At 39.6% G+C, this 13,523-nt stretch overlaps 1 protein-coding gene across 4 annotated transcripts in view; it reads left to right on the top strand.

The window, feature by feature from the left end:
- BCAT1 (branched chain amino acid transaminase 1) overlaps positions 1 to 13,523 on the top strand; it is a 112,476-nt gene that overhangs the window by 56,629 nt on the left and 42,324 nt on the right. For 3 of the 4 annotated variants that reach the window (XM_004775995.3, XM_004775993.3, XM_004775992.3), the window contains 2 exons: positions 2,050 to 2,160; positions 4,899 to 5,018. In XM_004775995.3, the coding sequence (XP_004776052.1) occupies positions 2,050 to 2,160; positions 4,899 to 5,018 (231 nt within the window). The remainder of the gene's footprint in view (positions 1 to 2,049; positions 2,161 to 4,898; positions 5,019 to 13,523) is intronic. The other variant, XM_045073366.1, reaches the window with a different exon arrangement.

Genomic DNA, 13,523 nt, shown 5'->3' with positions numbered 1-13,523 from the left:
CAGGCAGAGAGAGAGGAGGAAGCAGGCTCCCTGCTGAGCAGAGAGCCTGATTTGGGGCTCGATCCCAGGACCCTGGGATCATGACCTGAGCTGAAGACAGTGGCTTAACCCACTGAGCCACCCAGACGTCCCTCATTAATTGATTTTTCTAAATGTTAAATCAACCTCTGTTCCTGAGATAAGTCCAACTTTGTCATGCTGTGTTATCCCTTAGTATATTTTGCATCTGTGCTGCTTAATGAGAGTATTATATAATTTTTACATATACTTGAACCCACATCAGGTGCCTACAATTTTAAAATTAAAGTGAAGTAAATGAAGCAATTAGAACCCTATGAAGTCACTTTCTTTAACCTCTGGTAAAATTTAATTTAAAACTAATTTTGTATCTACTGATTTTGTTTTATATTTACTAATTAAAATTTATTAAGTTTGGGGAGCCTGGGCGGTTCAGTGGGTTAAGCCTCTGCCTTCAGCTCAGGTCATGGTCTTAGGGTCCTGGGATCAAGCCCCACATCAGGCTCTCTGCTCAGCAGGGAGCCTGCTTCCTCCTTTCTCTCTGCCTACCTCTCTGCCTACTTGTGATCTCTGTCAAATAAATAAATAAAAACTTAAAAAAAAATAAAATTTATTAATTTTCTTAAAATAAAGTTTAATTTTGTTTTATATTTACTAACAATATAACCTCACCAGCTTTACTTTAGAAAGTATGTATGACATTTTGCTAGCTATGTCTTTTTGCTTCTGGTATGTTTCAGATGTTCTCAACTGAGTCCAAAATCTGACAACCTTCTCTTTTAACTGAAGCTTTACCCCTGTTCCATTTAATAAGTTAAATATTTGCCCTTAGATCTAATCTAGTGCTTTGAAATTGTGCTACATGATTTAGATTTCTTTTCTCACGTGAGCTGAGCTTTGAGACTATAAGCTTCTAAGGGCCCAGCTGTCCTTCAGTTCAATAAATTTTCTAAATTCCATTATTTTTCTTCTTTGACTAATACTTTACTTAACGATGAGTTTCTTCCTTGCCAAAATGTTGACATTTTGTCATCCTATTTCCGATCCTGATTTCTGGTTTCTGGTTGGAAAATGTGTGAAAAGAGCATGCATTTTGCAGGTGCTGTGTGCAGGGTTCTCTCTGTCCATTAGCTTAGTTTGTTGTTCCTGTTGTTCAAATTGGCCATATCTTTGCCGAGTTTCAGCCTGTTTGTTCTATCAGTTATCTAAAGAACCGGTGTTAAGATTTCCCACTAAAATTATTGGTTTTTCTCTTTTCTCTGTGTTTATCCATACGCAGCTACTTCAGAGTCTTTTAACTTCTCTGCCCAGTGGTTCTTCTGGCCTTGGCGTTTTGAGGCAATGCCCTGCCCCTACCATGGGATGGCCTTGAGTTGCTGGGCTTCTGTGATTTGGGGGACTAAACCAGCCCAGGTCACATCTAGATTACCTACGATCCAGAGTTTGAATGAGCCAGATTAAATGAAAGGAGGCGCATGTGTTTAGGGCGCAAGAGTGGGTTCTTTGCTTCCCTGTTCATTAACTGGGCAGTTAGCCCACGTTGTGTGATTGCTCTCCCCACCTCCATGGAGGTGTTATTTGGCAGTACGGGTCCTGCTAAGGAAAGGGTAACTTTGAATTCCCATCAGAATTTGGTACGAAAAGAGTTTGTTTTTAGTCTAGCTACAATAACCAGCCTGTCAACTGTTGTCTAGATTTAGAAATCTTTGGTCAACATCGAGAGCTTGGCATGATGAAGAAGATGTGTGCCCACAGAAAAGCCAGTCATTTTTTTTTTTTTTTTAATTTGACAGACAGAGATCACAAGTAGGCAGAGAGGCAGGAAGAGAGAGAGAGGAGGAAGCAGGCTCCTTGCTGAGCAGAGAGCCCAACGCAGGGCTCGATCCCAGGATGCTGGGATCACAACCTGAGCTAAATGCAGAGGCTTTAACCCACTGAGCCACCCAAGCGCCCCAGAAAGCCAGTCTTTTAAATACAGAGATTGTTTTCATTTTGTTATCCCCTAAGATTTATTTCTCCTGTTATCTTTAGTTGTTTGAAGGACTGAAGGCATTTCGAGGAGTAGATAATAAAATTCGACTGTTTCGGCCAGACCTCAACATGGATAGAATGCACCGATCTGCTGTGAGGGCCACTCTGCCGGTATGTAAATTTAGGAGTTTCTTTTGTGTTTCTCCAGATGTGATGAGTCACTGTGATTTTACCACAAAACAAATCCTTTCTGAATACAGTTGATCCTTGAGGAAGGCAGGGGTTAGGAGCACTGACCCCAAGCCATTGAAAATCTCCCCAAAACTTAACCACTGTTAACTTACTTAACTTACTGTTGACTAGGAAGCCTTTCCAAAACATACACAGTTAATCAACACATATATTATGTATTATACGTATTGTAGACTTGATTCTTGTAACAAAGAGAGCTGGAGAAAAGGAAGTGTGATTAAGGAAATCATACTGGAGAGAAAATATGTTTATAGAAACTATACATTAAAAAAAAAGCCACATGCAAATGGACCTATGCAGTTCAGATCCATGTTGTTCAAGGTTCAACTATAGTTAGATCAATATTCAGTACAAATCATGAGAGTTCTTAAGGTACTTCTCATCTACTTTGTAATGAATGAGGTAAAAATACAAGGAAATAACCAATACCACTTGGCAGTTCCACGATCTGTTTCTTCATAAATGTCCATGGGGGGTTGGAAGAAAAATATACCTCAAACTAAAATATATAAAATGTGAAGATCCTATGAAATTATAATATGTGAAATGGGAAATAGGGTGTGCCACACAGGTATTTTAGGAGTATTTTTGCTCAATTGGTTGGGACACTAGCAAGTTTGCAATGATTTAATTATTTTAATATTTTAGCCCAAGCTTTCTTTTTTTTTTAAGAAAATGATATCAAAGTAGATTGTTATGGCCATTGGTGACTGTCTATAACATCGTTAAACAGCAGAATTCATTATATGGTGGGTTGGATTTAGGTCCTATGGCTCACATCCAGGTAAGAAGTGTCTTCAATTACTGCCCTTCCCTGATACATGACCAGGTTGCCTTTCTGAACTGTAGGAGTCTTTTTCTTCTTTTGCAAATTCTGCATACCTAACGTTCAGGAGCCCAGCCCAGGCTGTACTTTGAAGAAGCCCAAGTAACTACTCCATTTTAGCAGGATCTTCCTTCTCCTTCCTATTTTTGTGACCCATGCTTCACTCACCTCCTTCAGGGGCCATAATATAGTGCCAGAAGGGAAATGAAGGTACATTCTTTGGACTAGTTTCACTCTTGTGCCACAACAGACAAATTACCAGGAAATACTTTAAAGTGGGGGCAGCAGGAAAGGGAATTAACATCTGTTGGACCTCAGCTCTGCCATAAAGTGTGTTATGTGGTTTTACATTCCTTCTCTATTTAATCATAACAGTAATCCTCCAGAAGGTATGTGTTTTTTTAAAAAAAAAAAAAGTATGTGTTGTGTGTTTTAGTAGCACGTTTGTACCTAGAAGAAATCTCAAGCCTCAAGAGCTTACATGACTGGCCTAAAGTCACAGAGTAAAGGGACAGGGCAAGAAATTGGGTGCAAGATTTTTTAATTCCTAGTCAAGTTCTGTTGTCACTAAATCTTCAGTGACTCAGAGTGACGATATGTCCTGTATGATTGGCAATCCTGAATTCTATATTCTTATGCTGCGGTTGCTGTTCTAAGTTCTCATTTAAGTAGGCAGTTCTTAATGTCATGAGTTCTACTTAGATATGTATTTCTGAGTCATTTCAACCCTGGATAACCCGTGACCTACATCTCTGAAAGTATGTTTCTTTGCCCTGTTAAGTGAGTAGAAACTAACTTATTTTAGAATCTGTCACCCATCTAATATATGAAAACATTTTCCTCCTTAGAAATAAACTTCTCTTTGCCTTTGCCCATTTTTCCCTTGGGTTATCTGTGTCTTTCTTACTCATTTTCAGAATATCTTAACAGATTCAAGTTATGATACTTGGTTAGTTAGGGGTTATGAGTAACTTCACCCAATTTGTTGCTTCTCAGCATGGAATCTGTGTAAGGACTCCCTCTCTCTCTGCCCCACCCTGCCACTCTAGTGCGTGCTGTGCTATTTCAAATAAATAAATAAATAAATCTTTTTTTTTTCTTAAGATTTTATTTATCCATTTGACAGAGAGATCGCAAGTAGGCACGGGGGTAGGGGGAAGCGGTCTCACCGCCAAGCAGAGAGCCGATGCGGGGCTTGATCCTAGGACCCTGAGATCATGACCTGAGCCAAAGGCAGCTTAACCCACTGAGCCACTCAAGCGTCCCTAAATAAATAATTTTTTTTTTTTAAAGATTGTATTTATTTATTTATTTGACAGATCACAAGTAGACAGAGATGCAGGCAGAGAGAGAGGGAGAAGCAGGCTTCCCACTGAACAGAGAGCCCGATGCAGGGCTCGATCCTAGGACCCTGAGCTCATGCCCTGAGCTGAAGGCAGAGGCTAAACCCTCTGAGCCACCCAGGCACCCCTAAATACATAAATCTTAAAGATGAAAAAAAGCAAAACTCTTTTCTACCTTAAGGTGACAGAGGTATTTTTTTGATTTTTACTTTATAAAAGTCTTAATGTTTTATCATATTTAAATGTATAATCCAACTATAATTGGTATTTGCTATGGTAAGAGATAGGGATCCACTATTTTATCTCCTCCATGAAGATAATCTATCATCCCATCACAATTTTAGAGAAAAAAATCAGGGGAAAAAATGGTTATATTATTACTTCTTCTTTTTTTTTTTTTTTAACATTCTAAAGCTTTCATGAGGATCATTTCTTATAGCTACAATGTAGGAAAATCTCACTCTTCATTATGTTTTCCATTCCTTCAGGTATTTGACAAGGAAGAGCTTTTAGAGTGTATTAAAGAGCTTGTGAAATTGGATCAAGAATGGGTCCCCCATTCAACATCTGCTAGTCTGTATATTCGTCCCACATTCATCGGAACTGAGGTACAAACTGACTCCCTGTTTCTGGGTGGGCAGCTTATCATCATTTCTTCATGTGAGAAACTTCTGGGATATAATTTGATAGCCCCCAATAACATAAATGACTCCTTTCTCCTGATTATCAAAACCAGGTATCAGCAAACATTTTCTTTAAAGGGCCAGATGGTAAATATATCAGGCTTTGTGGGCCATATAGTTTCTGTCACAACAACTCAATTCCAACATTGTGGTACAGAAGCAGCCATAGTTACCAATGTAGATGAGTCAAGGAATGAGCAATGAGCAAGGCTGTTTGTCTTCCCTTACTCAAGATTCACCAGTATCCTTATATTTTCCTGAGTTTCCTCAGAGTAATTCTTCAGTGTAATGTCTCTTCTCCTGGCAGCAGTTCTCCAAGGTGGACGTGGTAATGATTTTGAAATTTGGAGGAGGGAGAGCTGCTGCTTTTAATTTTCATTTTCCTGAAGTCTTGGGATTACCAAGGAGTGGGAGTAGAAGTCCCTCTTCCCCCATAGGAAATGTTGAAAATGAAGTTCACACAATGGGTTTTAGGGAAGGACCTTGAGAGCTAGAGTCTTGGCTTTACACATCAGGATGATAAGATCTGCTGGTTGGTGCCCTTGCAAAAGGAGGACATGCCTGGAGAACCTAAGGCCACTTGGGTGGGTGTCCTGTAAAGACCCTATTACTTGTCTCCTTCCTCTTCTAGGCAGCTGTGGTCTTATGGAGAGTGGGTGGTGTGGAGGGATCATGGCGGGGGGGTTGAGTGTGGGTAGCAAATGAAGGGGCTGTGGCATATGAGATTTTTAGGAATAGGTAGAAGATGACATTCTTTTGCTGTAGTCTAGGCATTCTGCTCTCTACTAGGTAATTATATGCTTACCAGTTTCTCTATTCTGACATCTGAATGCCAGAAGTATGGAAATATATAAGGCCATGGAAAAAATACCTAAGTGGTTCTTTGGCATCCTTTGGATGCCTTTTGAAAGACTATGATGAATCCAGGCAATGAATTTCATGAAGTGCAGTCTCCCTAACAAATTTGGAAGAATTGAGACAATAACAAAAGTTATCTACTCCTTATATCTCTGGCATTTTTGTATTAATAAAGTCTATTTTTAATTTTATATTTTATTTATATATTTTATTTTTAGTGTTTATATTTTAGGATAGGAAGAAACGGTTTTTAAAAGTTTGTTGAAACATTGTTACTACTCTGGAAGCACTGTCTTGTGTTTATTCTGAAGTACTTTCCCATTCTAAGATCTGATTCTTCTATTCTGAGTTTGTTGAAAGTTTTGTTATGAATGTATGTTAGATATTGTTGATGGCTTTTTCTAAATGTCTTGACAGGATTATGTGTTTTTGTCCCTTATTCTAAATTATATTTGTTATATTCGTTTTTTTGGTGTTAAAACAACCTTGCATTCCTGGACTAAATCCTACTTAGCTACCATGAATAATTCATATTAAATCTTGTATTCAGTTTGCAAGCATTTTGTTAAGAATTTTTGTCAATGCTCCTAAAAGGTATTGGTCTATAGTTTCGTAGTGTATTTTGTTCTGCAATTTAGTAAATTGTTCAGAGTTCCAGAATCCTATAACCTAGAGTTAGACAAGTTTATAAATCTGATTTTATAGTCTAGCCTGTTGTCACAATAATCCTCTCTATTGGTGATCTTCAAATTTTTGCATTTGAATCACCCAAGTTTGTTTGTTTGACTGATGATTGATTGATTGGCTGAGGAGGGAGAGGGAGAAACACAATCTTAACCAGGCTCAACCCCAAGTCGGAGCCTGACACAGGGCTCCATCTCTAAAACCTGAGATCATTACCTGAGTCAACATCAAGTCAGATGCTTAACTGACTACTGACAACCATCTAGGTGCCCCCACCCTGGTTTTTTTTTTTCATTTATTTTTTTATTTTTTAAAGATTTTATTTATTTGACTCAGAGTGATTACAAGTAGGCAGAGAGGCAGAGAGAGAGGGGGAAGCAGACTCCCTGCTGAGCAGAGAGGCCGATGTGGGCCTTGATGCCAGGACCCTGAGATCATGTCCTGAGCTGAAGGCAGAGGCTTAACCCACTGAGACACCCAGGCACCCCCAGGTATTTTTTTAAATATACATCTTGACCCCAATCCACAGAGATACTCATTGAGTAGATCAGAATGGTGTTTCTGATGCCGGGCGGAATTTAGGAACCTCAGTGATAAAAGCTCGGCCAAGTAGTTCTCTCCCACTGGACTATCAACTTACCTACTTGATCGTGCTTTGGATCTCAAAATCAAGAATTTTTCAAAATCTGCTTTACAAGTAGTAAGTTAAGAATTGAAGGAAATTGATGGCTCTGCCTTGTCACTGGCTTCACCGAATAATTGCAGACTCACCTCTGTATCAGTTATCTGATGTTTTGGTCTTGTCTTCTGCTGGCTAATATCCACATTATTTTTGTTTCCAGTTCTTTTCATGGTTAGATGAATTGATTAAGTGGGTCTTCGATCCAGGAGGTGTTTTGACTTCTTTGAATGAGCAAATAAATATATGTTGGGGTAATTTATTAAGTGATCTCACCCTGCCTTAATCTCGTGTGCCCAGTGTCTAGTCCTGGGTGTGGTAGTCCCCTGTGAGGGTCGAATAGTCAGTGTTCTACAACCCACTCATCTGTATTGAGCTCCAGCCCAGAGCCAAATAATTTAAGTCTGTGGAGCCAAGATCAGAGACCCTGCATTTAAGCAAACTTTCCAGGGATTTCCTTACTACTTTCAAGAGTATCACCATCTCAAGCCTTGGGAAAGAATTAAGTATATGGCTAGCAGTCTTTAAAGCTTTATTTGCTCCTGGGATGGCCAACTGGCACCAGGCAGAAATATTTACATCTTTGAAAGCTCACCTTCGTCCCAAGGGCACGGTGTCATTTTCACTTTCAGGGGCCATGATACAACAGTCCAGTGTTAATTATTCCTTCTTATGCCCAGTTTGATTCGGCAGCAGCCATGTGATAAGAGAGTGGTTCTCCTATCAGCTTACGAATTTCATTATGTTTGCAAAGTGTTCTGCTTCTTCACATGTTTATCATTAACTGACCCTTCATTTTTACTGACTTACATAGGTAATACCTACATATGAATGTTTTTGTGCAGTTCTTTATATGTCTTCCAGACTTATTCGATAATAATCGAGTCTATTACTAAAAGCTTGTTAGATTTAGGATTATGATAAACAGAATAGTATTTTATTGGGACATTTATAATTATCTATTAGTATATAACTACTGGGTAGAGCTTGCCAGTAAAATATACCAGGCTGCCAATGGGTAGAAATTTTTTTAAAAAAATTTTTTCCCATGAAGTTCATATTACTAAACAAAATGCTGAACATTAATACATAAACCTCTTGGAAAAAGTTTAGAGAGTAAAATCATTCACGTTACCAAAAGATTTCTCATTAAGAAAAGAATTTGAACATCCCTTTACTATCTTCTAAAATGTTTTTTTATAGGGAGTAAAAAACTTAAACAGAAACTAAAAGCTGGAGTGCCTCAGACTACTGCGGATTATGTGTCAATTGGAAATTAAGATAAAATCTGAAAGCCTACTATTTAAATAAAGAACATTTACATGAACAATTTCTAGATTTTCATTTTATCGGACAAGAAGTTAAAATTACATGGCTATCAGAATCAGTACAGGATACCGAGCAGCCTTACCTCTAAAGAAGCTGGGTTTTGCTGATTTTAACATCTGTTTTATCCAGCTTCACTCTGTTTAGTAACTCCAAGCAGGTACAGCTATATGAACGTACAAACAGACACAGGCTTTATTTCCTTAGTGATTCTAATAAGGTACGAGTGCTTTGACCACAGTCTATAACAAAATAGGCACAACCATGAATTCTGAAATCCCATGTTATCATGGCGTTCAGCCTTTCACGTTTCCAGTTTTTCTCAGTGTCCTCTCATCCCACCGGAGATGATTGGAGAGGTGACAGAGTGAGGCTGCACTGGATAGTAGCAGGGCTGAGATCTGTGTCACGGAGAAGAATCAAGTCTGATGGTGGAGCGACAGCCCACTCAGCCCCTTTGACCAGGTCCCAGGCTGAGGCCACAGATCTGCAAGCCACCAGCAGACTTGGCTTTTTCAGCTGTTCTCCTAGACAGACTGTCTTTGGCTCATGCAGAAGGGGAGGAATCCCTCATATTCAGTTAACTCATACCTCTTCTTTTTTTTTTAATATATATATTTAAAGATTTTATTTATTTATTTGACAGAGCACAAGTAGGCAGAGCGGCAGACAGAGGGAGAGGCAGAAAGACTCCATGCTAAGCAGAGAGATGGATACGGGGCTCCCTGGGATCATGACTGAGCCATCCAGGCACCCCTTAACTCCTACTTCTACACTCAGAGCGCCCCTACGTAAATCTCTGGAGCTGAGCCCCACTAGAGAAGCAGTCTGCTTTGGTTAATTGCAGCCTCGGATGCCCAGAATACAATCTGAACAGTGCAGCGCATTTTCAGTCACTTCACATAAACAGTTTCCCCATTCACAACTTCTGGAAATCTTTCAGAATGACATTTTCATTAGCGCTCCCATTTATAAAACTCCCGCTGCCAAATGGTCCAACCCTTGATTTCTGGTTCACTACATGGGAAGCTTAAGGACATAAATTTCATAGACCTTTCTTTTCCTTTTATCACCTTGTAAAATCTTCATATTACACATATAATGTAACCTATAATTGTAACTGTTCCCATGAAAAGAATTTCCTTTATTCACTGCCCTTACTTATGCGTATATATATTGTATATCTTACAATCATTTCTCTTCACAATTAGCCTCTATAAATGAAAGAATGTGAACAGATTTTAAAACTAAGGGGCACCGGGGTGGCTCAGTGGGTTGAGCCTCTGTTATGATCCTATAACTTGTCTTTTGTCTACAATTTAATGCATTCTATCGCAATCATATTTGAGATACACACACATACATACATATACACACACATATACATACGCATTGATTCCACTGCTTATAAACAATATTAAATTCTCATTTGTATAACTCCGTTAACATGCTTCAGATCAACAGCCCCATCTAAGTATCTTCAAACCTGGAGTTTGTTTTTCGAGGTCCAGCTTATTTGCGTTAATTATAGCCTATGAAATGCAGCTTGTTCTCACCAGCTACCATCCACTCCTACCAATGGACAGCCTCTTGAGGCTGTTCTGGTCTGTGTCACCATTATCATGGGGATGATTTCTGGTTGTCTTCATTTTTACCCTTCCTGCCTCTCAGTTCATGGCACTTCCCATCATGGGCTCTGAGGTCCCACCGTTTGGTTCCTTATTTCCTTCCATCTTCATTCCCTACTCTCATCCCATCTCCTCACCACCCCCTGGCAATCATCTCATGCCTTGAAAGGATATTCTTTTGGTCTGTGTGTGTGTTTTCGGTATCTCTTATTTGTATTTTCTAGAAATGGTTTTGTTCCACTGATCTCCCATTTCTGAACGTTTTCCCAAGGCATGTTGTTTCTCATTTCTGTGCAGGTTACTATGTGTCTATCCAGTCCATCACTTCTAAGTGCTGGAAAGTTCTCCATGCTGGACACCTGCCCCACCTGTGCCAGGTCCCTAACTGGGATTCCATTTCCCTGTCAGCTGATCCAATACTGCAGCGAGAAGTTGACAACATAGAACCCAGGAAATTCTTGAGTTAGTGTTTCCCAGCAAGATGCCTTTGGCCCATTTTACTTTCCCAGTCTGGGAAAGTTCTGCTGCGTTTTAGGGAAGTCCTCATTCTTTTTGATGAAATGCAGTCACTTGTTGGACACTGTCACCAACCCCTGCCATTATGAAGCTCTCCTAAGTCTCAGGCACGGTGCTTGGTGCTTTCTGTGCACTGGCAAACCCTGAGAGTAGGAGCTCCTGGTGGCATTTCAGAGATGAGGAAACTGAGCCCCAAAGTGATGAAATAAGAAGCCTGCGCACTCAGTCTCTCTGCCATGGAGCTGGGTCTAGGGAAACAGTGCTGAGCAAATGTGACATTTCTGCTCTCTGGGAAATCCGTGTCTGGTGCAGCAGTCACTTTTCATAATAGAAACTCATGAAATGACTGTGTACTGCTAGAGGGAGGTCTGTGCTGTGGAGAAATGGGGTGTGGCTCAATAACAGTGGTTAGTGTGGAAATATGATGGATGGAGCTACTAAGGTCTTTCCTGTCTTGTTCTCATATCAGTCCACCTTTGTGTCTATTTCCTTTCCTTCTCTGAGCCAGCAGCTTTCCTGCTTTTAATTACATTTGACCTAATCACTCCAGATATTATAATGTGTTATATATTCTGTATTATATAACACACACTATCACACAAAACACACTTGTGTTATATAACACACTCCTACGATCTTTACGTTCAGTTACCATACTTCCAAGTTGAGGGATATCAGTTTTCACACGCAAATTTGCCAATCTGTTTCTAGGATTTTATTTAAAAAAAAAAAAAAAAATTTAGGGATACCTGGTTGGTTCAGTCAGTTAAGCTTCTGCCTTAAGCTCAGGTCATGAGCCCAGGGTCCTGGGATCAAGTCCCCACATCAGGTTCCTTGTTCAGCAGGGAGCCTACTTCTCCCTCCGCCAGCCACTCCCCCTGCTTGTGTTCTCTTGCTCTCTCTCTCTCTCTCTGATAGGTAGATAGATAGATAGATAGATAGATAGACTTTTTTAATTCAGGTAAATCTCTCAGGCATAGTGCATAAAGATCCAATCAATTCTTGCATATATTGCAAATTGACCACCACAGTAAGTCTGGTGAACAACCATCACCATACATAGTTTAAAAATTTTTTTTCTTATGATGAGAACTTGAAAGATTTATTCTCTTAGCAACTTTCATACGTACAATACAGTGTTATTAACTATAGTCGCCATGCTGTTTGTTACAACCCCAGGACTTATTTTATACCTGCAAGTTTGTACATTTTGATCTTCTTTACCCATTTCTCCCACACCCTGCCCCTGCCTCTGGTAACCACCAATCTGTTCTCTGCATCTACAAGCTTGTTTTATGTGTGTTTTCATTTTTGTTTTAGATTCTGAATATAAATGAGATCATTTTATTTCATTGCGCATAGTGCCCTCAGGGACCATCCATGTTGTTGCAAGGCTGCGTTCCTTCTCTATTCATGGTGAAGTAGTATTCCATTGTATCTGTAGACCACATTTTCTTTCTTCTTTTTTTTAAATTTAATTTTATTTTTTCAGTGTTCCAAGATTCATTGTTTATGCACCATACCCAGTGCTCCATGCAGTCCGTGCGTGCCCTCCTCAATACCCACCCCCAGGCTCACCCACCCACCTGCTCCCCGTCCTCTCTAAAACCCCATTTGTTTCTCAGAGCCCACAGTCTCTCATGGTTCTTCTCCTCCTCTGATTTCCCCCAATTCACTTTCCTTTCCTTCTTCTAATGTTCTCCATGTTATTCTTCATGTTCCATAAGTAAGCGAAACCATATGATAATTGACTTTCTCTGCTTGACTTATTTCACTCAGCATAATCTCCTCTAGTCCCAGCGATGTTGATGTAAAAATTGGGTAGTCATCATTTCGGATGGCTGAGTAATATTCCATTGCATATATGGACCACATCTGTATCCATTCATCTGTTGAAGGGCATCTTGGTTCTTTCCACAGTTTGGCAACTGTGGCCATTGCTGCTATGAACATTGGGGTACAGATGGCCCTTCTTTTCACTACATCTGTATCTCTGGGGTAAATACCCAGTAGTGCAATTGCAGGGTTCTAGGATAGCTCTATTTTTAATTTCTTAAGTAATCCCACACTGTTTTCCAAAGTGGCTGCACCAACTTGCATTCCACCAACAGTTTGAGAGGGTTCCCCTTTCTCCACATACTCTCCAACACTTGTTTCCTGCCTTGTTAATTTTGGCCATTCTAACTGGTATAAGGTGGTATCTCAATGTGGTTTTGATTTTAATCTCCCTGATGGCTTATGATGATGAACATATTTTCATGTGTCTGCTAGCCATTTGTATGTCTTCTTTGGAGAAGTGTCTGTTCATGGTTTCTGCCCATTTTTTGATTACCTGTTTTTTTGGGTGTTGAGTTTGATGAGTTCTTTATAGATCTTGGATATCAGCCCTTTGTCTGTAGTGTTATTTACAAATATCTTCTCCCATTCTGTGGGTTGCCTCTTAGTTTTGTTGACTATTTCCTTTGCTGTGCAGGAGCTTTTTATCTTGATGAAGTCCCAAAAGTTCATTTTCGCTTTTGTTCCTTTCCTTTTGTTTTCCATTTTCTTTATCCATTCATCCTTCAGTGAACATTTAGGTTGTTTCTGTATGTTGGCTATTGTAAATCCTTTGCAGTAAGCCCGGAGTTGCATTTCTCTTTTGGAGTTAGTGTTTTTGTTTTCTTTGGATAAGGACCCAGAAATTGCTGGATCATATGGTATTTCTATTTTTAATTTGCCTGGGAGTCTCCATACTGTTTT

This window comes from Mustela putorius, unplaced genomic scaffold, assembly GCF_011764305.1.
Source record: "Mustela putorius furo isolate JIRA1106 unplaced genomic scaffold, ASM1176430v1.1 tig00537227_pilon_pilon_pilon, whole genome shotgun sequence".
NCBI lineage: Eukaryota > Metazoa > Chordata > Mammalia > Carnivora > Mustelidae > Mustela > Mustela putorius.
The sequence above is the reverse complement of the archived record's forward strand: the minus strand, read 5'-3'. Positions and strand labels throughout refer to the sequence as shown.